The sequence below is a fragment of the Capra hircus genome, chromosome 21, assembly GCF_001704415.2.
Source record: "Capra hircus breed San Clemente chromosome 21, ASM170441v1, whole genome shotgun sequence".
In the NCBI taxonomy this organism is placed as follows: Eukaryota; Metazoa; Chordata; class Mammalia; order Artiodactyla; family Bovidae; genus Capra; species Capra hircus.
The window spans coordinates 23,807,749-23,831,385 of record NC_030828.1 but is presented as its reverse complement, the minus strand read 5'-3'; the positions used below and the strand labels follow the sequence as shown (position 1 = coordinate 23,831,385).

At 41.8% G+C, this 23,637-nt stretch overlaps 1 protein-coding gene across 4 annotated transcripts in view; it reads left to right on the top strand.

Moving 5' to 3' along the window:
• The window catches only part of ADAMTSL3 (ADAMTS like 3), a 371,527-nt gene that overhangs the window by 99,754 nt on the left and 248,136 nt on the right, over positions 1 to 23,637 (top strand). For all 4 annotated transcript variants that reach the window (XM_018066193.1, XM_018066194.1, XM_018066196.1 and 1 more), the window contains exon 4: positions 19,542 to 19,669. In XM_018066193.1, coding sequence (XP_017921682.1) covers positions 19,542 to 19,669 — 128 coding nt within the window. The remainder of the gene's footprint in view (positions 1 to 19,541; positions 19,670 to 23,637) is intronic.

The following is a 23,637-nucleotide window of genomic DNA, read 5'->3' as shown; positions in this document are numbered from 1 at the left end:
GATTTTGGAGCCCCCCAAAATAAAGTCATCTAGATGTTACCATATTCCTTTGGTAACTCTGCATACAACTGTCTAGAATTTATGCGAAGATTTCCTCCTTCTCCACAAGTTTGATCCCTGGGTTGGGAAGGTCCCCTGGAGTAGGAAATGGCAACTGACTCCAGTATTCTTGCCTGGAGAATTCTATGGACAGAGGATCCTGGCGGGCTACAGTCCATGGGATCACCAAGAGTTGGACATGACAGAGCACAGCACAGCAGCAGCAGTTCACTCTTTAGGCTTCCTAAATTCCTGCACACCATAAAGATTCAGCTCAAGTGATACCTTCCCAGCAAACACTCCTGGCCTCCCAGGCTGAGGAGTGGTTATCCTTCCTTGTTCTTTTTTATAAAGTAATTTACTTGACAGTGCCAGCTCTTAGGTGCGACAAGAGGCATCTTTAGTTGCGACCTGTGGGATCTAGTTCCCTGACCAGGGATTGAACCTGGGCCCCTGGCACTGGGATCACAGGATCTTAACCACTAGACCACCAGGGAAGTTCCCAATCCTTCCTTTAAAAACTTTCATGTATTTATTTACTTTTGACTGTGCTGGATCTTCGTTGCTGCTAGGGCTTTTCTCTAGTTGTGGCGAGCAGGGGCTGCTCTCTCTTTGCAGCGCACAGTCTTCTCTTTGGGGTGCTTTCTCCTGTTGTGGAGCTTGGGCTTCGTTGGTCCATGGCATGTGGGATCTTCCCGGCCCAGGTATTGAGCCTGTGGATTTTTTACCACTGGACCACCAGAGACCACAAGTTCCAGTGAAGGAACTGGGATTTTGCTGTCATCGCGTCCAGTCTCAGGGTCACCAGTCTCAGATATGCACAATGTCTCAATTTTCTTTCTTTACCTGGGGTGACCGTGGTGGCCCAGAGCATGCAGATATTCAGCTGATCCTAGAAGGAGAGGCATGAGATAAAAACAATATGCTGGTTTCTTTCATTAGTTACTTTCATGGCTGTCAAATAATATTTCTTGTGGGAGTTTATTTCAAGCCTGTGCCCCTCCAATGTGGTCTGGGTAATATTCTTGATGAGTTGTTGGCACAAAACCTGTGTTTTTCTATGTGCAATGGCTAACCATGGATGGAAGTAAATCACTGAGAGAAGTCAAAAAGGAATTTTTTTAAAACTCGATATCATTAAACATGAAAGTCTATGCTTATTTTTTTCCTTGGAAAGAACAGTCTACTGTGGATTGTCAAATTTGAAGGCTTTGAATATGGTTTGAGGTATGTTGAAATTAAGAGCTTCTTATGATGATTCTGCGGTTCTTAATGTAGGGCAAGAGAGTATATAATCTTTATGAACCTGCTTTAAAATGGTGAGAAGTGTTATACATATGCAGGGTATTATTTTGTTCCAGTGTGGGGAGTGAAAGTAAGCATTTTGCATTGTTAAGACTTAGCTGAAGGTTGAGGGCATTAATGATGCTTACTTGTTAAGTTTGTTTAGAATTTTTTTTCACTTTAACCAACATAAGTCATTATCAGAGTAAAGCATCTGGGTCGTATGGACATGCATCCTTCTTGAATGGGTTTCTAATTCTTGCCACTGTTGACTTTTGGGTCAGACAATTCTTTGCTGGGAGCAGGGGAGATGGCGCTGTCCTGTACAGTGGAGGGTGTTTAGCAGCATCCCTGGCCTTTGTCCATTAGATGCTAGTCAAAACATTCTTGTTCTAGTTGCAACAACCAAAAATGTCTCCATTGCCAAATGCCCCAGAGGACAAAACTAATCAATTAAGAAGTATCCTTCTGATACCAACCAATATTGACCAGGGTTCTTGGCCTTTCCCAATCAATAGAAATTGACTAGAAACCAGAAAAGAAATTCAAGCAAGAATTTGTTGGGGCTCCTGTAGCTGTAAGAAATAGCAAAAACAATTAACGTGTTCCCTTGCTCCCTCCCCAGAAAGCTGGTTCCTTTTATGCGGTGAGGGTAGGGCTATGTCCACCATTGGGCTGGAGGGGTGGCTTAGGTCTGCCTACCCCTTAGGTGATGCTGTGTGCAGGGGGCATGCTCAGTACCCTGCTTCTGCTCGAAGCTCTTCAGAAACGGCAGTAGGGGTTTTTTGGTCTTGTTGCATCTTGTGGTCCTTAATTTGCCACAGCTGTGCATACACCCAGTTATTTTTAATCTGTTATAGTTTCTTTGCATTTTGTCACTTGAAGAGACGTTCGCTCAGGTACAAGCACTGCAGCACTGCCGCAAAAGGGTCACAGGTCCCAGCCTGTCTCATTTCTAGAATATATCTTGAGATGTTTGAGGCTGGAAGCCTTGGACTGTGTGCCTTGTTCACGCAGCCTCTAGATGCCCTGAGGCAGTTTCCATAAATATTGCTCACAGGAATGCCAGCCTCCAATGAAGGCTTCTTGGCAAGCATTCATTAGGGAGATCCTGAATTGCCTTGGGTTTTGAAGCCACAGTGGAATGACTTCTTTGAATGCAGGTTGGATTTATTTGTTTATCAGAATAATTAACACTAAGATTATATTTTGTTATTTTAAACTCCAACTGTATAGAAAACTATAAATCACCATATATTCCATTTTCTAGAAATAACTTGACTTTTAACATCTTCTTTATCCTTTCTAGAATAAATAATAATGCTCATACTTTGTAAATAGCATTTCTAGACATTTTCAAACACATGTGTAAATAGGAGTTTGAATAGGATAAATAAATCTACGTAATCCTATAACAGTGCCATCACATGATGTATGCCATTTTATACATATTTTTTTATGTTTAAAGATTTTTTTTAATTTTTATTTTTACTTTATTTCACTTTACAATACTGTATTGGTTTTGCCATACATTGACATGAATCCAAAATTTTGTGAATTTAATAGATGATAAGGAAATGTGAAACTGAAGGATTTGCCAAACTTGGGATGAAAGTTCCTTCACGGAATAATAATAAGTTATTTCCTCAAAGGTATCTCTTAGAATATGACAAAAGACTATGAAAAACATTGGTAGGGTGGATTATTATGTTTTAAAATTTCATGTTTAATTTTTAGTCAATATTACTTGACTTCTTGCAAGTCTCCTCCACTCACTTTCCAATTTTTATTGTATATATACTAATGTCAATCCTAAAGGGAATCAACCCTGAATATTCATTGGAAGGATTGATGCTAAAGCTGAAGCTTCAACACTTTGGCCACCTGATGCAAAGAGCTAACTCACTGGAAAAGACCCTGATGCTGGGAAAGATTGAGGACAAGAGGAGAAGGGGATGACAGAGGATGAGATGTTTGGATGGCATCACTGACTCAATGGACTTGAGTTTGAGCAAACTCAAGGAGGTAGTGAGGGACAGAGAGGCCTGGTGTGCTGTAGTTCTTGGGGTCACAAAGAATTGGACACAATTGGGCAACTGAATAAAAACAACAATACTAACATATATATAAGGTTGCATCTGCTATTCCCAAACTTCCAATCCTTCCCTCCTCCACATCTCCCCCATGGCAACCCTGAGTCTGTTCTCTACGTCTCTGAGTCTGTTTCTGTTTCATAGATGGGTTCATTTGTGCCACAGTTTGGATTCCATATGTAAGTGATACCATATGTTATTTGTCTTTCTTTTTCTGACTTCACCTAGTATGTTAATCTCTAGTTGTATCTGTGTTGCTGCAGATGGCATAATTTCATTCTTTTTTGTGGCCAAGTAATATTCCATGGCATATATGTACCACATCTTCTTTATCCTTTCATCTGTCGATGGACACCTAGGTTGTTTCTATGTTTTGGCTGTTGTGAAGAGTGCTGCTATGAACATATGGGGGCATGTATCTTTTTGAATTATAGTTTTGTCCGAGTATATGCCTGGGAGTAGGATTGCTGGATCATATGGTAATTCTACATTTAGCAAAGCATATATTCTTGATTCATCAAAGTCAAGTATTAATTAGCCCTTTTATCCTCTTCCTAGGTAATACAAGGATCTTAGGATACTTTAATGTCATTTATCAAGCTTCTGATTCATATGACATTGTTATCAGATATGTTAATGCCATAGAGATATTTTAAATGTCATAAGCCACAATAATTGCCATTTTATATAGTTGCTCTTTATTTAGAATGACCCACATTCTTCTTTACCATTTTAATTTTTGCTATACATTTCTTGCCATGTCTCCAAGTTTCCTTTATCCTAAAAACACCTTTAAAAATATATCTATTTATGTCTGCATTGGGTCTTAGTTGCGGCATGTGGGATATTTGTTGCGGGCTTCTTGGTAGTTGAGGCTGGCAGGCTCAGTAGTTGCAGCACAAGGGCTTAGTGGCCCCTCAGCATGTGGGATCTTAGTTCCTCCACCAGGGATCAAACCTGCATCCCCAGCTTGAAAGGTGGATTCTTAACTGCCAGGGAAGTCCTCTAAACACACCTTTTCATATTTCCTTCAGGACTGATCTGCCAGTGGTGAATTCTCTCTGTTTTTGTTTGTCTGAAAATGTCTTGATTTCATTTATGGAGGATATTTTTGCTTTTCTAGTTGTTCTCCATGGGATAGTTGGTCACCTAGCCCGCCATTAATCTCCATCAGGCTTTTATATTCGGTTTGCTTTTCCTCTCTGTTCAGTCTTACCTGTTGTTGTGCTTCAGGATGACTTCCCAAAATATTATCTATTTCTTCCCCTTCCAGAATCTTTTTTTAAAAATTTTATTTCTATTTATTTGTTTTTAACACCAAAAACATTTTGTATTAGGATATAGCCAATTAACAATATTGTGACAGTTTCAGGTGAACAGCAAAGGGACTCAGCCATACATAGACATGTATCCACTCTCCCCCAACTTACCAAAGTATTATCAATAATATCTATCAAATCTTTCTTCATATAAAGTAGCTTTGTATTTAGGAATTTCTTTTTAACCAAAAAATACAGTCAAAACTAAACCAAACCCTATTGTATGGGGTCACTTATATTTATGTCTCTTGCTACAGTTGGAGGTTATGATTGTTTTCTAACTTGTGTAGTAGCCAGGAACATTGCACTCATGGCAAAAATAGCCTAGATGTTCCCATTCTTAGCATGGGATTGTGTAGGGGTGCTGTGGAGAGGCGGTCTGTGTAATTCCTGGTATGGGCTCTCTGGGGACCATGATGTCCTGTGTTAGTGATAGCACAGGTGAATTCCAGAATATGATATGTCTGTACTTTGGGAATTTTTATTTGAGCTTCTTAAATACACTAATACATTATATTAGTGAAGTACCCCAGGGACAAAGTCCAGGGATTTAAGGAGAGTAGAGTTTAGACATTAAGCACCATGGAATAACTTCTTAAACTCTACTTCTTGAACTTGAGCACATTGCTGGACTCCGTCTCCAATGAAGACAACAAAGCATTCTTTTGTTTTAAGCTGTTCTCAGTCATGTCCGACTCCTTGAAGTCCCATGGCTGTGGCCCACCAGACTCCTCTATCAACGGGATTTTCCAGGCAAGAATACTGGAGTGGGTTGCCATTTCCATCTCCAAGGAGATATTCCTGACAGGGGATTGAACCTGTGTCTCCTATGTCTTCTGCGTTGGCAGGCGGATTCTTTACCACTAGCGCCACCTGAGAAGACCATTTTTAAGTTATTTGTGTGTGTATTTTTTACTCACTAAAACATGTTCTGTAGCAAGACTGAAGAATCTGAAATCAGTTACAAACACACATGTCAACTGATTACCTTCACACCGACAGTCATTCATTACTGGCAAACTCCCAGTTGCAACCCTGGGACAAGGCACATAGTGTGAATCCTTGTAGTGGCTGAATGGGGACAAATTAGAGGGCACATGCCCCTTACAAACTCTGTGGCCATGCTTTGTTTGAATTATTACCATGTTGGGATGTGAGTCCTGTACTGATTTTCTCTTTCCTTTTCCTGAGAAGTCAGAAATGTAGATTTTTATGTGAAATCTCCATATTTTTAAACATTATAAATAATTCCTTTTTTTGGTGGTAAGCTACACAATTGTAGTTAGATGAATCAGACCCACAGGCCAGATTCCTCCTGGGACCCCAATTTGCTCTCTTTATCTTAGCTGTAATCTAGGTACTGCTTGAATTCAGTACCCAAGGCCACTAAGCATCTCAGCTCAGGGATGGCATTGACGATGCTTTTGAAGCTGAATGAGATGAGCATCTCCCACAAGTCATTTCATCTGGAAGCCCAAGAGTCATCCTAGGGTCTCCTTTCTCCCTGCATCTGGTCAACTACCAGGTCCTGCTGGTTCTAGCTCTTTATATCTATAAGAAACTTCATGTCTATAAGCACAGATCTTAAAGTATTCCTGGACTTCCCTGATGGTCCAGTGGTTAAGAATCTGCCAGCCAATGCAGGAGACACAGGTTTGATCCCCTTCACCATTCTAGCCCCCTAAAACTTCATGTCTGAAAGAATAGATCTTAAAGTATTCCTGGACTTCCCTGATGGTCCAGTGGTTAAGAATCTGCCCGCCAATGCAGGAGACACAGGTTTGATCCCCTTCACCATTCTAGCCCCCTAAAACTTCATGTCTGAAAGAATAGATCTTAAAAGTATTCCTGGACTTCCCTGATGGTCCAGTGATTAAGAATCCACCTGCCAATGCAGGGGACATGGGTTTGATTCCTGGTCTAGGAAGATGTCAGGTGCAGTGGTGCAGCTAAACCCATGTGCCACAAGTACTGGAGCTCATGTTCCCTGGAGCCTGTGCTCTACAACAAGAGAGAAGCCTGCACACCAAAATGAAGAGTAATGCCTTCTCTCTGCAGCTAGAGAAAGCCCACACGCAGCAGTGAAGACCCAGTGGAGCCAAAAATAACTAAATTAATTAAATTAAGAGAAAAGTTTTTCTCACATAGAAAAAAAATTATAACTATGTATGGTTATGATGTTAACTAGACTTAATATGGTGACCATTTCTCAATGAGTGCAAATAACAAATCATTGGAAAGATTGGAAGCAGGAGGAGAAGGGGATGACAGAGGATGAGATGGTTAGATGGCATCACTGACTCAATGAACTTGAACTCAAGCAAGCTGCAGCAAGCAAGTGGAGGACAGGGAAGCCTGGCATGCTGCAGTCCATGGGATCACAAAGAGTCAGACACAACTGAACAACTGAACAATGACAACAATGTTGTACACCTGAAACTAACGTAATGTAACGTTAACACATCAGTTCTGTCTCAATGAAAAACTCCGAACAAACAACAAAGCCCCTCACGTCTATGCCCTCCTCTTTCAGACACTGGCAGTGTCTAGCCTGGGCTCTTGTTTCCTGTCTGCTCTATGCAGTGGCCCTTCCAGCTCTGCACTTAAGTGAGGCTCTCCTCCTTCAGTCCTTCCCCACACTCCTGCCAGAGTAATTTTTCCAAAATACAATTTACCGAAGTCACTCCTCTGCTTAAAAATATTCCAGTGAGTCAATAAATTACTGGGCTGGAAAGCTTCCCATGGTCCTCCAGATCCACTCTTCACTGCTCCCCACCCTATGCTGCATACCCCGCCCACCCCGGCAGGCTGACCTGTGCGGACTGCATCAGTGGTCTCCCCAGGCCCTCTGGCTCCCGGTTGGGTTTGGCCAGTAGTGAGCACTGCAGAGGAGTGGCTGGAGGGAGGAGAGAAGTATGTTTGTTTGCCCAGCTCTCACTTTTATGAGGTTGCTGTGGGCTGTAATTCTTTTTTTTTTTTTTTTCCCAAGATTTTCTTTTTTATGATGAGGACCATTTTTAAAGCCTTTATTGAATTTGTTACAGTATCGCTTCTGTTTTATGTTTTGGTTTTTGGGCCACGAGGCATGTGGTATCTTAGTTCCCTCACCGGGAATTGAACCTGCATCCCCCTGCACGGGAAGGTGAAGTCTCAATCAGTGGACTGCCAGGGAAGTCCTTTGTAATTCTCAAGCAAAGGCCTTAATTTCTATCCACCAGCCCCTTTACATGTAGCCCCTGCCTGCCTTTACCCCGTCTTGCAAGCACGGCCCAGGCAGGTAATGTGGACTGTCTTACCGGGTACTGTACCAGCCCTGAGGTTTCCCTGTACCTTGTCTCATCTGAGCAGAGTGTGTGTAAGCTTTTCTTTTATTGATTAGAGTACAGCTGATATATAATGTTGTGTTAATTTATGCTGTATGCAAAGTGTGTTTTTAAAATGCTCCTCAAGGGACTTCCCTGGTGGTCCACTGGCTAAAACTCCATGTTGCCGATGCAGGGGACCCGGGTTTAATCCCTGCTCATGCAGGAGACATGGGTTCGATCCTTGGGTTAGGAAGATCCGCTAGAGAAGGGAATGGCAACCTGCTCTAGTATTCTTGCCTGGGAAATCCCATGGACAGAGGATCCTGGCAGGATACAGTCTATGGGGTCACAAAGAGTTGGACACAGCTTAGCAACTAAACAACAAAACAACAGGGAACTAGATCCCACATGCTGCAACTAAGACCAGGCAGCCAAATAAATCAGTTTTAAAAATAAAATATGTATAAAAAATAAATCGCTCCTCAAATTATCCCCATCTGAATCTGCCCTCTTTCCCGCTGGGACCTAGTTCTCCCACCTAACATGCTGGACTAAGTTGCTGTATATGAAAGGCCTGCCTCACTCTCAGAAGTCTGGAAGGGTTTAGTTAGTTTTCCTTCATTCTGACACAGAGAAGCTATGGTTGCCATGATTTGGGACCTCTTCATGGCATTTGTTGGAGATTTTTTTCTTTTACTAGAATAATTGTTGTTGTTCAGTCCCTCAGTTGTGTCCTACTCTTTGTGACCCCATGGACTACAGCATGCCAGGCTTCCCTGTCCTTCTCTGTCTTTCACTGTCTCAAGAGTTTGCTCAAACTCATGTCCATTGAGTCAGTGATGCCATCCAACCTTCTCATCCTCTGTCGCCCACTTCTCCTCTTGCCCTCCATCTCTCCCAACATCAGGGTCTTTTCCACTGAGTCAGGTCTTCACATCAGTGGCCAACGTATTGGAGCTTCAGCTTCAGCATAGTTCCTTCCAAGGAATATTCAGGGTTGATTTCCTTTAGGATTGACTGGAACAATAGGCTGCATCAACCTCTATACCAAGAAGTTGAGAGTGATGGTGACTGGAGTACATAACCAGGTCAGCCTATGCCTGGCTAACTAGGGAAGGAGACTCAGTGAGGTGAGGAATTCCAGACCTGGGGCCAGCCTCCTAGGTAGTGATAGGATGGCAGGAAAAATCAAGAAGCAAGAGGCTTGCTCAGAAGCTCTCCCAAACTATACTGACCTCAGCTTTAGGGAAAGAGGGCTGGTTGGTCCTAGATCTTCACTCACTGGTCACCTGCAAATAGAGCTGCTCCAAGAGGAGTGTCTTGGTGTTTTTTGGGGGGGGTTTGCAAAAGTAAGCAGGACTTGATGAATGTGTTTGGGCAATCATGGGAAATATGGTGTGCTTGGAATATGGGATGTGGTATGAGTCTGATCTGCAGGAACTAGAGCTGAAGGATGAGACAGAGCAGGTCATGGAGAGTCTGGAGGTACAGAACAGGTGTCCCGAGGGATCAGTGAAGGGTTTTCAGTTTTCAGAAGGTAGGTGGGCTTCCCTAGTGGTGCAGTGGTAAAGAATCCACCTACCAATGCAGGAGACATGAGTTCGATCCCTGAATTGGGAAGATCCCCTGGAGAAGGAGATGGAAACCCATTCCAGTATTCTTGCCTGGGAAATCCCATGGACAGAGGAGCCTGGTGAGCTAGTCTATGGGGTAGTAAAGAGTCGGACACAACTTGGCAACTGAAGAACAATGACAAAATAATAGATAACACATTGGTTAGGAAAGTGAAAGTGGAAGTGAAGTCGCTCAGTTGTGCCCAACTCTTTGCGACCCCATGGACTGTAGCCTACCAGGCTCCTCCATCCGTGGGATTTTCCAGGCAAGAGCACTGGAGTGGGGTGCCATTTGGTTAGGAAAGGGGGGACTGACCGCTGGAGTGGAGCAGTGCAGCGTAGAATGAACCGAGAAGACAGAGGCATATGCCTAGCATACAGCTTTCAATATGTTGGTATTTTAGGTATTCTAGCTGAACTGAATTATTGAATCACTGTGACAGCTTGAGTGACAGTTACCCTAAATTCATATTAAGAAATTGTTGTTAAAGATCTTAAGGTAGTATTGACCTGGAAAACTGTATTTACTGTTAACAAAAATCTGAGCCGTTTGTCATCTCCCAAAATAACCTTTGTGGTAACACTGGAATGAACACTTACTTGATGTCTGGGCACTTGTATCCCAGTGGAACCTATTTTATTTTGAGTTATTTTTAATTTGGAGTTGTTAATGTAGCATTTGCAATAAGCGACCTTATATGTGAAGTCTGTGTTTAATTACTAACGTTTTTGTAAGACTAGTTGAACTGTGCTATTCATTATAAGTCACAGATTTAAGAACTTGTCAGGGAAATATTTTATGATTTGATTTATGCATGGGGATGCAAGGAAGGCAAGAAGTCCCCAAGCCTTTATGAGATTGTAAGCACACTTATTCCTACAATATTCTTGGCTTTAACTGGTCCTATTATATAATGAGTAAACAATATACTTTTTAAAAATTTTCTTCCAGAATATTCCCTAGGTAAAACTTTAGTTAGGAAAATAGGATTTCCTAAAAGATCTTGAAGCTTGATATTTTTAACCAAACAGCACAACATGTTGCAACTCTGGATGTGTTTTCACAGGTTGCCCTTTAGTGTTTTTATTCCCCCTTAAGAAAAATAACTTTTATTGGGTGTTTTATTGCATAAAGTATACATGTTCATTATATAAAACTGGAAGATATAAATAAGCAAAAGGAAGAAAATAGAAAGTGTTGTAATTCCATTATAATTAGAAAATAGATTTGAGTCACAAATAAGAACACACTTGCAATCCCACTACATCGGAGAAGTTAATGGGGACATTCGAGGGTTAGCCCAGTGCTCCCAGCAGAATTAGTGTATTCCCTGGAGAAGGAAATGGCAACCCACTGCAGTATTCTTGCCTGGGGAATTCCATGGACCGAGGAGCCTGGCAGGTTACATTCCATGGGGCTGCAAAGACTCAGACACGACTGAGTGACTGAACAACGAACTGGAAAGTAACCAAGGTGGAAACTGTTTCCGTTTCAGCATCTACTTGGTCTGGTCCCTTGTGTCTATGGCTCTCAGTGACTGAGGGCTGATTCTGATCTCACCTGCTACTCACTGTCTTGAAGACCTGATCCTCATCCTCACTGAACCTTGAACATTGCAAGCCCTTTGTATATGTGTGTATGAGAGAATTAACAAATGCATCTTGGCTGTGAACATTAGTCAAGAATATTCCTAAGAAATGCTACAAATGTACTTTAAAACAGAAAGAGACTCACAGACTTAGAGAACAAACTTATGGTTGCTGGGGGAAGGAATGGGGGGAAAGGATTGTTAGGGCGTTTGGGAGGACATGTACACACTGCTGTATTTAAAATGGATAACCAGCAAGGACCTACTCTATAGCACAGGGAACTCTGCTCAGTGTTATGTGGCAGCCTGGATGGGAGGGGAGTTCAGGGGAGAACGGATACATGTATCTGTATCGCTGAGTCCCTTTGCTGTCCACCTTAAACTATCACAACCTTGTTAATTAGCTATACTCCAGTACAAAATAAAAAGTTAAAGAAGGCAGGCTTTCCTCATGGAGTAATTTAGATAAAATCAAATATTTTGGAAAAATGTAAGTGGAGCTCTGCTTGCAACATTTTGTTGCTGTTCAGTCGCTAAGTTGTGTCTGACTCCTTGTGACCCCGTGGACTGCAGCACACCAGGATTCCCTGTCCTTCACGATCTCCTGCAGTTTGCTCAGATTCATGTCCATCAAGTCAGTGATGCCATCTAACCATCTCACCCTCTTCTTTTGCTTTCAATTTTTCCCAGCATCAGGACCTTTTCCAGTGAGTCAGTTCTTCAGAATCAGGTGGCTGAAGTATTGGAGCTTCAGCTTAAGCATTAGTCCTTCCAATGAATATTCAGGGTTGATTTCCTTTAGGTTGGCTGGTCTGATCTTCTTGCAGTCCAAGGGACTCTCAAGAGTCTTCTCCAGCACCACAATTTGAAAGCATCAATTCTTCGACACTCAGTCTTTTTTATGGTCCAACTCTCACATCTGTACAGGACTACTAGAAAAACCATAGCTTTGACTATATGGATCTTTGTGTGCAAAGTGATGTCTCTGTTTTTTTAATAGGCTTACAACATAGAGAGGGGGAGGAAAGCAAGAAGACTTCATTGAGATATGGAAGGAATGTTGTGGTCAAGTGAATCGCAACAGCAGATCTGTTTGATCCATGACGTGAAATGCCAACTGGGAGTGGTGATAAGTTGCTGCTTCTTTTGATTGGATTTCTGGTCCAGAAGGGCAGGCAAGGAGCGTCTGGGAATAGAAGCAGGCTTCATCTGGGTCAGGCAGGAGGGAGTTCTGCGCGGGCTCCCCCACATTTTGAGCATATGGTTCTGGAAGCTGCAGGTGTACATCTATAAAATGAGGATTGGTAATATCCACCTCAGGGGTTTGTTGAGAATGTTAGAAGCAATATAGGAAAGGTATTGGCAAGGATGGGCCTCCCTGGTGACTCAGTGGTAAAGAATCCACGTGCCAATGTGGGAGACATGGGTTCAGTCCCTGACCTGGGAAGATCCCCTGGAAAAGAAAATGGCAACCCACCCTAGTATTCTTGCCTGGAGAGTCCCATGGACAGAGGAGCCTGTTGGGCTACAGTCCATGGGGTTGCAAAAAGGTGGACACAACTTAGCAATTAAAATAGCAACACCAACTATGACAAGGATGCTCACTCTGTACAAACATGGTAGCTGCTTTGTGCAGGACCAGATTCTTCAGCTTTTTCTTTGTGCACATTTCAGAGTCTGGCCCAGAACAGGGTCGCTGAGTGACATGATGTTGGTTGACTCAGACTTAGGGGTAAAGTCTAGGGATAGGGTTCATGTGTGGATATGAGAGTTGGTCCATAAAGAAGGCTGAATGCCAGAGAATTGATGTTGCAGATTCTGTTGCTGGAGAAGAAGACTCTTGAGAGACCCTTGAACTGCAAGAAGATCAGACCAGCCAACCTAAAGGAAATCAACCCTGAATATTCATTGGAAGGACTGATGCTGAAGCTGAAACTCCAGTACTTTGGCTACCTGATGCGAAGAGCTGACTCATTTGAAAAGACCCTGATGCTGGGAAAGATTGTAGGCAAGAGGAGAAGAGGGTGGCAGAGGATGAGATGGTTAGCATATGGCATCATTGACTCAATGGACATGAACTTGACCAAGCTCTGGGAGACAGTGAAGGACAGGGAAGCCTGGCCTGCTGCATTCCATGGGGTCTCAAAGAGTCAGACACGACTTAGTGACTCAACAACAACAACAACAACAAAGGATTCAGATAACAACTTACCTTATAAAATGTTAATAACAAGGAATTTAATTAATCACTTAATCATTTTTCAGACAGCTCATGGGGATGTCTGAGAAGAAGGAATGTGGAATAGTGGTACCCAACTTACAAAGAGAAGTTGCCTCTTCAGGGTGACCCTCAGGCCAAATAATATCAGTCAAACATACTTTATTGTCACTAGATTTCAGAGCTGGAGCTGACCAAAGTGGGGCTGCTAAATACCTCTTCTCTCAGGAGACTCACCACCAACATGCAGCCCAAGAATACAGACCCCACCCCAGCATCTCTGATACAGTTCCTCCTGATGGCTGGCTTTTTCCCTCCCCACCAATCTTCCTGCCTCCTAATGCTTGATGATGGTGATTGATTTTTGTTTCATATTTTTATTGTAATGTTAAACTGTGTTCACAGATTCCAAGTTTGATTAGTTGGCTGCTTACTTGGCATTAGGGTCTGCTTACTATTGTAAAAAAGCAGAAATCTGCATGTGGAATTCTGTAAGACGAGGGAGCTGCGTCTAGCATGTGTATCAGAGACTTGGGTGGAGCATGGAAACTGCAAAGCTGAGCGAAGTGACTTGTCAAAGGGGTGACAGGATCAGGGTTCAAACAGATATCAGCAGGCTGGTATTGTGGGCCAAAACCAACAAAAGGAAATTCAGTAGCGATTAATGTTAAGTCTTGCCTAAGTTAAGATGGGAGAGAGCTGGCTCTCCTGTCATTGTTTGGAGAAAAAAAGACATTATTTTGAAGAACAATAGCTAGCTTATACTTATTGAGACATTCTGGCTTCCCTGGTGGTTCAGAGAGTAAAGAATCTGTCTGCAATGTGGGAGACCCAAGTTCAGTCCCTGGGTCCGGAAGATCCCCTGGAAAAGGGAATGGCTACCCACTCCACTATTATTGCCTGGAGAATCCCATGGACAGAGGAGCCTGGCAGGCTACAGTCCTTGGGGTCACAAAGAATAGGACACAACTGAGTGACACTGAGTGAGAGAGAGATTGAGACAGTCACTTATTACCTTTACTGAGATGCTGTGTGATACAGTCTATATAGATGATATTTTATTTAAATACTGTTGGAGTAAAGTTATTTCTATTTTTCGATGAGTTTTAGAAAGGCTAAGAAGGCTATGACTCAACCAGAGTCATACAACTTTTAACCATTATGCAATACTGCCCCCATAATGAGATCCAAGAAATGATGTGACTGGAAAAGGTAAGAAGAAGGGAAAGAAAGGAAGGGAGGGAAGGAGGAAGGAAGGGAGGAAGGGAAAGCGAGGAAATAAAGGGAGATGGAAACTTAGATTTCATCAAAAGAAACCTGGAGAACAGGGACACTGTGTGGTCTGTATTGTTCTCAGATAGCAATGTTATACTCTGGATGCTACATTTTATTTTTTTATTTTTATTTTATTATTTAAAATTTAAATTCATTTATTTTAATTGGAGGCTAATTACTTTACAATATTGTATTCTGCCACACATCAACATGAATCTGCCACGGGCGTACACGTGTTCCCCATCCTGAACCCCCCTCCCATCTCCCTGCCCGTACCATTCCTCTGGAGCAGAGAGGAAACATTCCCGAGACAGCTGGGACAATTGAGGGTACCAGCTGGTTTGAGAAATCTCAAGAAGAGTTCTTCTGTAGCAGAGGATGGAGACTCACCATCCACTGCTTTTGAAGGCTGAAAGTTCCAGGGAAGCAAGTTCTCTTTCACTATAAGGAAGAATACACACAAATATAAATGTTCAGAAATGACCCTGTGGCACTTTGTTCAGCTCCAAAAGAGGTTTTGTTTTTCTAAATGTTTGTGTTATCATCATTATCATCATGCTGTTGGCATCAAATGGAAGAGATGAAAAGTGGGTATAAAATGGGATGTCATTGCTACTCTTAGGAAAAGTAGATGAGATGGGCAGGAAGATTGGCTGGTAGGAAATAGCAGTGGCATTTCAAAGGAGAATCTGACTGTCTTCATGGCCAGAGAGAGGAGACAAACTCGATGACCCCTTTGAGATGTCATTTTCTGTTTTCTTAGGGGAAAAAAAAAATGTCTTATTGATTCAGTCAGAGAGACCAAAGACCTGCCTTTATAACTTGCCTATTTTAGTTATTTTAGAATCAAGATACTTTTTTTGGTAAGTGTAGGTGGAGAAGTTATGGAAAGAAACTCTAAACTGAACAGATGGGACAGTGGGAATAAAAACAAATTAAAACAATATTGCAGTGAACTCTCGACTTTCACTTTAAAATATATATGATGATGTTTTTCAACTTTTCACATTCAACCTATCAGTATATCAAGTGACAAAATGAAAAATCAATTTCAGCTGTGTATATTTTAAATGTTTACCTAAAATGATTTGAACTCACCGACCTAAAAGCCCAGATGAATGTATTAAACTGCTTATTGTATTTTTTGTGAATTAAAACTTTATTTTATATTACATTATAGACAGGACACAGTTCTGTGTGGTGACATTTGGTGTAGAAAATTGAACTGAACAGTGGTCTAATTAGAACAGTAAATAATATGGGTTTAATTAGCCCTTATCCCTGATGACAGACTTGATCAGTTGCCAGATATTTATTCTTTCCTTTCACTTGACTTTTTCTGAAATATTGCCTCTAGTAGGGCTGCTTACTGTGCTATAAATAGGTGACTTGGTCAGAAGCCAGGAAACCGACTGACTGGTGGGACGTGGGTAAAAATTATTGGAAAACCTCCTCCTTGCTAGGAGTCATTATTTCTTCATTTCACATTTGAAGGTCCTTTCTGCAGATCCCGCTCTTAATTTTTTATTTATTTTTTTGGTTGGATGAGGTAACTTGGCCTAAAGGCTTAAGGAAATCTGAGTAATATCTAGTGGAGTCTCTTGCTACAGTTTATTAGATGTCAGGGTTTCCTGCATAAACTCTCCTGGTCTCTAACATAGGACTCACCTATGAAGTCCTGTCTGGTTTCAGCTTTTCTGTATGTCAACAGGATGTGGTTTTGTTTGTTTGCTTGCTTATTTTCGATTAAAATATTAAAGTGTTGGCTTTACAAAAGAACTTTACAAAATGCAGAGACACAAATAAAAAAGAAGTAAAATTGCTCAGCATCCTTCCACTTAGAGGTGGCGGCTGCTAACATTTTAATTAATGTCTGACTCTTTTCTCTGGGCACTCCTCCCATAAAAGATCTGACACAAACATGACAAAACATTCAATTTGATGAAGCCAGGTGGTACTGGAATGGGTGTTTGTTTTCTCCAAACTTCTATGGATGTTCAATGATTGCCTTTAACCTCCAATTTTTAAAAAGAAATGTCAAATCCATAGAAGTTCGGAGAAAACTAGCATCCATTCTAGTACCACCTGACTTCATCAAATCGAATGTTTTGTCATGTTTGTGTCAGATCTTTTATGGGGGGAGGGAAGAAAATAAAATGTTCCTTTGGCACTCCTTTTTCGGCACTCCAACAGCCTTCACTCCTCGTCCTGCTCCCTCCATCCTTAGAGGCATCTTGGTGGTTTTCTTCCAGCCCATATGCTTGTGCTTTTATTGCTGCATTTTCGTGTGGATATTCACATTTGTTGGTGGTGTTTAGTCACTAAATCATGTCTGCCTCTTTGCAACTGCGTGGACTGTAGCCTGCCAGGCTCTGTCTATGGGCTTTGCCAGGCAAGACTGTTGGAGTGAGTTGCCATTTCCTACTCCAGGGGATATTTCTAAGCCAGGGATCGAACCTGCGTCTCTTATGTCTCCTGGATTCGCAGGCGAATTCTTTACCACTGAGCCACCTAGGAAACCTGGATATTCACATACTTATCCCTTTATCTATAGGTGAGATAGAAAATACTATGTGTGTTTCCATTTTAATGTAATTAAATCTGTTAGTCTTTTCCTTTAGGATTTCTACCTTGGTTGATATATCTAGGACAATCTTTGTTACATCAAGTCTGTGTGACTTTTAGTCTATAACTTTTTACTATTTTATGGTTTCCACATTTAAAATATTGATTTTTGGAATATATCTGAATTAATCTTGGTGTATCTTGTGAAGAAGTTATCTATGGTTTTCTTTTAAACTATTCATCACACTGGCTTGTGGTTCTAGACTATGTTCTTATACTTGGGTCTGTTTCTGGGCTTTTTAAGAAAACTTAATAGATATGAATGCTTATTGCTATGCCAGTTCTATACTCTTTTAATTGAGGCAATTTCCTTCTAATTTCCCATCTTTTACAGTTTTTTCTTGGCTCTTGTAGACATTTACTCCACTGGTTGAACTTTAGAATCATTTGTTAAGGTCCAGAAAACCTCCTTTTGGGATTTTGATTGGAGTTGTTATAAATTTATAGATGAATTTGGAGGGAATTAACATTTTGCAGTATTGAGTCCAGCTATTTAGGACTATGGTATGTTTCTCCATTTCTTTGACTCTGCTTTAGTCCTCTTTGTAAAGTTTTGTGATTTTATTTAAGTAATACACATCATTTCTTTTCATTTCTATGTGTATGTATGCTCAGTCACTCAGTTGTATCTGACTCTTTGCAACTCCATGGGCTGTAGCCCACCTGGTGCCTGTATCCATGGGATTTCCCAGGCAAGAATACTGGAGCGGGTTGCCGTTTCCTTCTCCAGGGTATCTTCCTGACCGAAGGATTGAACCCATGTCTCTTACATCTCCTGCACTGGCAGATGGATTGTTTACCATTGAGCCTATATCCATCTATATATTTAAAAAATTTTAAACTCTCCCAGTTCTCTTTTCTCTAACATATCTTGATATAAGGGCTTCCCTGGTGGCTCAGATACTAAAGAATCTGCCTGAAATGCAGAAGACCTGGGTTCGATCCCTGGGTCAGAGAGATTTCCTAGAGGAGGAAATGACAATTCATTCCAGTATTCTTGCCTGGAGAATCCCATGGACAGAGGAGCCTGGTGGGCTACAGTCCATGGGGTTGTAAAGAGTCGGACATGACTGAATAACTAACACAAACACACACACACACACACACACACACACACACACACACTATTGATATAAATCAATGGTGGCAAGTCCAGAATACAAATTAAACCAACTGTATTCATAATTGAACTTTCTCTATTTTCTTGGACCCTGAAGCTTTATCTATTTTGTCTTCTTGGGGTGGACCCTCTCTCAGGGGGTTCCACAAATCCCCATGCACAAAAGTTTCCTTGAAGTTTGTCAGTCTATATGACAGAGGTGAGAATGCCTTAGGTACAAGCTGCTGCTGCTGCTGCTGCCGCTGCTGCTAAGTCGCTTCAGTCGTGTCCGACTCTGTGCGACCCCATAGACGGCAGCCCACAGGCTCCCCCGTCCCTGGGATTCTCCAGGCAAGAACACTGGAGTGGGTTGCCATGTCCTTCTCCAACGCATGAAAGTGAAGTCACTCAGTCGTGTCCGACTCTGCACGACCCCATGCACTGCAGCCTACCAAGCGCCTCCATCCATGGGATTTTCCAGGCAAGAGTACTGGAGTGGTGTGCCATTGCCTTCTCCAAGGTACAAGCTAGGACCCTGCTATATACGCTATAAAAAATTAATAATAATAAATATTATTTTTAATATTTAGCCAATGTGTTTAAATGTTGAAATGATAAAATATCACATTTAAATCTGAGCTAGGAAGCCATCTGGATAAAACCCTCATAAATGGAAAGGTATTCATGTGCCTCTAGTTTCCATATAAAACTGTCTTACGTGTGGGACTCCCCTGGTGGCCCAGTGGCTAAGATTTTGTGTTCCCAATGCAGTGAGCCCCAGTTCAATCCCCGGTCAGGGAACTAGATCCTGCATGCCACAACTAAGAGTCCACATGCCCCAGTAAAGATCGAAGATCCCGTGTACCAGCAATTAAGACCCAGTGCAGACAAACAAACAAATAAATATATTTTTTAAAACCCTAACTATTGTGTGTGTTTGATGTAACCATTCTGAAGCAAAGCACTTTCAGGCAACTTTAGTGTTTGTGAACAGCTTAGACTAAGAGTCTGGGAAAACTAGGAAAGCCTTTGGGATATCTCTAGCATTTTGTCTATAATTTATTGTGCTTTCCACTTTCCAGACCTCAAGAAACACTCGTTCAGATGAAGAGAAAGATAGCAACTGGGACGCCTGGGGAGACTGGAGTGACTGCTCGAGGACTTGTGGGGGAGGAGCCTCATATTCTCTGCGGAGATGTTTGACTGGCAGGTAAGTGGCAGCTTTATCTGCTCTTCTCCATGGGACGTCAGCCCCTTTGGATGGGCGGTGTTGGGAAGACAACTTGGCTTCATGGCTTTCGGAAGTACTGTGCTGGTGGTGTAACAGCTGCAATGTCTAAATATTTAGTGGCTTCCCTGGTGGCTCAGATGGTAAAGAATCTGCCTGCAATGCAGGAGACCTGGGTTCGATCCCTGGGTCAGGAAGATGCCCTGGAATAAGAAATGGCCACCCGCCCCAGTATTCCTGCCTGAAGAATTCCATGGACAGAGGAGCCTGGCGGGCTACCGTCTGTGGGGTCCCAAAGAGTTGGAAGTGACTGACACTTTCACTTTCAATAGGAAAAGAGTGGGGTTTATTTGTGTTTGTCTTTTACTTTTTAAAAGTGGTGTGTACTTCCCCAATCACCAACAACTGAATATAAAAGCCAAACCCCATATATTAGAACATTTTATATTTCCTTGGCATCATCCCTCATGCCCTGCCCCCATAAAAAATATATCCTGTGATAAATGCCAAGGCAATAATTAGGAAGAATAGAGGAGATGAGACTACTTAACCTCAAAATTTTGATCAAGGTTCCATTTGAATCACTGGTATAAATGGTCCTTATTCAAATCAAGGATCAGTTCAACACCATAAATTCCACTTATCCACTGGCAAAAGAGATAAAGGCAAAATTAAAAAATAAAAATGGTATGTACTTGTATTTGTTAAAAAGAATTAGAGGAATATATTAAGGACCATGAATGGACATTTTCATCTTGTTGTCATACAACCAGAATGCTTCCATGCTTGTTACTGTATTCAAAAAGTGCTTTGATTTTGCCTAGAATATGATTTTTTCCAAGTGGTCTATCTCAGTGTGAATTTGTGTCTTTTCTCTCCTAACTGTGGTTGGCTGCTACTGGAAGGGCTTCAAGTTAGGAAGGGCAACTCTTCAGCTTTTTCTGCCTTCTCTGTACATACTCAGAAAAAGAGATTTTGGCAAGAGTAGAGGAGGAGGAGTAGAGTGCTGCCATGACTTTGTGTGTGTGTGTGTGCTCAGTTGCTTGGTCGTGTCTGACTCTTCGTGACCCCATGGACCATAGCCTGCCAGGCTCCTCTGTCCATGGGATTTCCCAGGCAAGAATACTGGAATGGGTTGCCATTCCCCTCAGGGCATCTTCCCAGCCCAATTATTAACCCTCATCTTCTGCATTGGCAGAAAGATTCTTTACCACTGAGTCACCTGGGAAGCTCCCGCCATTAATTTAGGGAGCAGGTATTGATGCTATCTTGTTAGGAGGTATTTAAAGCTACTTTTTATCTATTGTGAGCACTTTGATGGATTTCTCTGAGACATTATCTCCTCCTTCTGCCCCCCCCCCCAATCCCTTGGGATTCTTTGCGTGCAGTTCACTTGAGATGTGGTATTCGCAATCCTCTAACTTGGTAATGCTGCTCTTTCCTATTCTAGGACACCTAGACATGTCCCAACCTCTCCCTATTTATATATACTCACCCTCTCAGCAGCTGTCTTGGTATGTTTGTTCCTAAGACAACTCACACTGACTGTCTTGCATGCAGTCCACATCTGGTTCGTTGGAAACCCTCCTTGAACTTTGCTAAAGAAACTTCCCAGTTCTAGGAGCCAATATAGCAACACTTCTCTGCTTACACAGTCCAGCTCAAGTGTGAATTAGATACCAACCAACTGCAAGAGACACCTATTGAACTCTTCAGCTGGCATTCCCAAAATTTCTTCCTCTTGACTGGGGGTTAGCAGATCGAAGCCCTTGTCTCTTCTTTTTCTGTTACAGCAGACTGAGGATTAGGCTCCCAGCATAGATTTCTCAAAGAAATCTTCAGAAATCCTTACACTACCCAAGTCTCCAGCTCCAAAATGTTTTTTATACCTTGGTATGGGCAAGGAGTTTAACAATTGTGAATTAAACTAACACAGAGGGACTTCCCTTGTGGTCTAGTGGTTGAGTCCACCTTGCAATGTGGGGGATGTGAGTTCAATCCCTGGTCAGGGAACTAAGATCCCACATGCCATGAAGCAACTAAGTCTGCGTGCCACAACTACTGGCTCTCTCTCCGGAAACCCAGTTCCACAACTAGAGAGTCTGTGCATTGCAGCAAAAGATCCCACATGGCGCAATAAAGATCCTGCAGGCTGCGACTAAGACCCAACACAGCCAAATGAATACGTTAAAAAAATAAACTAGCACAGAACTTACCCTGATGGTTCCTCTAATCTAGAGGGACAAACAATAGACAAGTATGTAATCAAATTATATGAAATTAACATTTTGTCAAGGGGGTAGATAATGCCAACACAGGGAAGTCCTCTGGACTGAGAGTCTTTCTTTGAGACCTGACTGCTTAGAGGAAGTGAATTATATGAGGGTGGAGGGTAATGGGCCATAAAATCCAGATACTGGAGCCAGCATATGAAAAGTTGCTGGAGCAGGAAATGAAAAGAGGCTTTTATTCCTGAAAAACAGTAGATAAGGGAGAAAGCAGAAAGGGCCAGTGTTGAAGAAAGAGGTGGATTAGTAGACTGTGGAAAAGAATCTCAGATTTTTGGATTTCAAATTCTAGGAAACTGTCCAAAAAGAAAAAGCATATTTGGAACTGATATAGGTTGTCAATATTTTATTTGGTCAAATAAAGGCAAAAATAAAAACAAACCAAAAATTCAACTATGGTCCACCAACACAGGCTTTTCAAGAAAGAATTACAATCAGAATTTTTGCATTTAAGCACAAATAGACATAAAAAAGTAGACATAATCTTAGATTAAAAGATTTGCCTTTAAATGGAATTCATGTAGGTTTATAAAAATCTACTTTTTAGTCCTTATTTGTCTCACTTCACTTTGGACCATGCTTTGGATATAATAAAACTATCACAGATATTAGCAGTCTAATGATGGGTAATTTGGAACCAGAAGTGAAAGTTGCTCAGTCATGTCCAACTCTTTGCAACCCTATGGACTATACAGTTCATGAAATTCTTCAGGCCAGAATACTGGAGTGGGTAGCCTTTCCTTTCTCTGGGGGATCTTTCCAACCTAGGGATCAAACCCAGGTCTCTGGCATTGCAGGTAGATTCTTAACCACCTGAGCCACCAGGGGAGCCTGGGAATCAGAAACTGAGAAGTAAAAAATAATCATGGACTTAGAACTTGAGACTGCCAGATCCCTGAAGGTAGTGATATGCAGAAAATGACTTTGAGTCATATTTTTTATCCAGGCATTTACCAGCTTTTAAGCAGTAAGAGGCAGACAAGTCAAGCAGAAACCAGCTTCTAAGAGGCTGAGAAACTGACCAGATTTACTGGGAGTTTCATAGTCCTGCTGCTGCTGCTGCTGCTGCTGCTGCTGCTAAGTCGCTTCAGTCGTGTCTGACTCTGTGCGACCCCCTAGACAGCAGCCCACCAGGCTCCCCCGTCCCTGGGATTCTCCAGGCAAGAACACTGGAGTGGGTTGCCATTTCCTTCTCCTAGGACATAAAAATTGGAGTTCAAAGCTATGGTAAACACCTCACGTGATAGTTTGTATCCTTGAAGGGCTAAACCCTAGGAGAAAGGGAAATCTAATCCTAAATAAACTAGATATTACAAAGACTGAAACCCAGTCTTAATTAATTCAACCCTAACTTGAATAATGAAATTTGTTGCTGTTTCAACTGCCTCCAAGAAGCTTAAAAAACATCCTAGAGGAAGATGACACCAACCAGAGAGTATACAAATTTTTATAGATTATGCCAATAATTCAATAAAACATTACCAGTCTTACCATGAGATAAGAACAAGAGGAAAATCAGATGATAGAAATAGGTACTAGAGTTAGAAATAGGTCCTAGGACCTGTGAATTAAAAAACAAAATCCTTGTAATAAATATTTACAAAAATAGATGGAAGGATATAGGATTTCACCAAAGAACTGGAATCCATAAAATGGAATTAT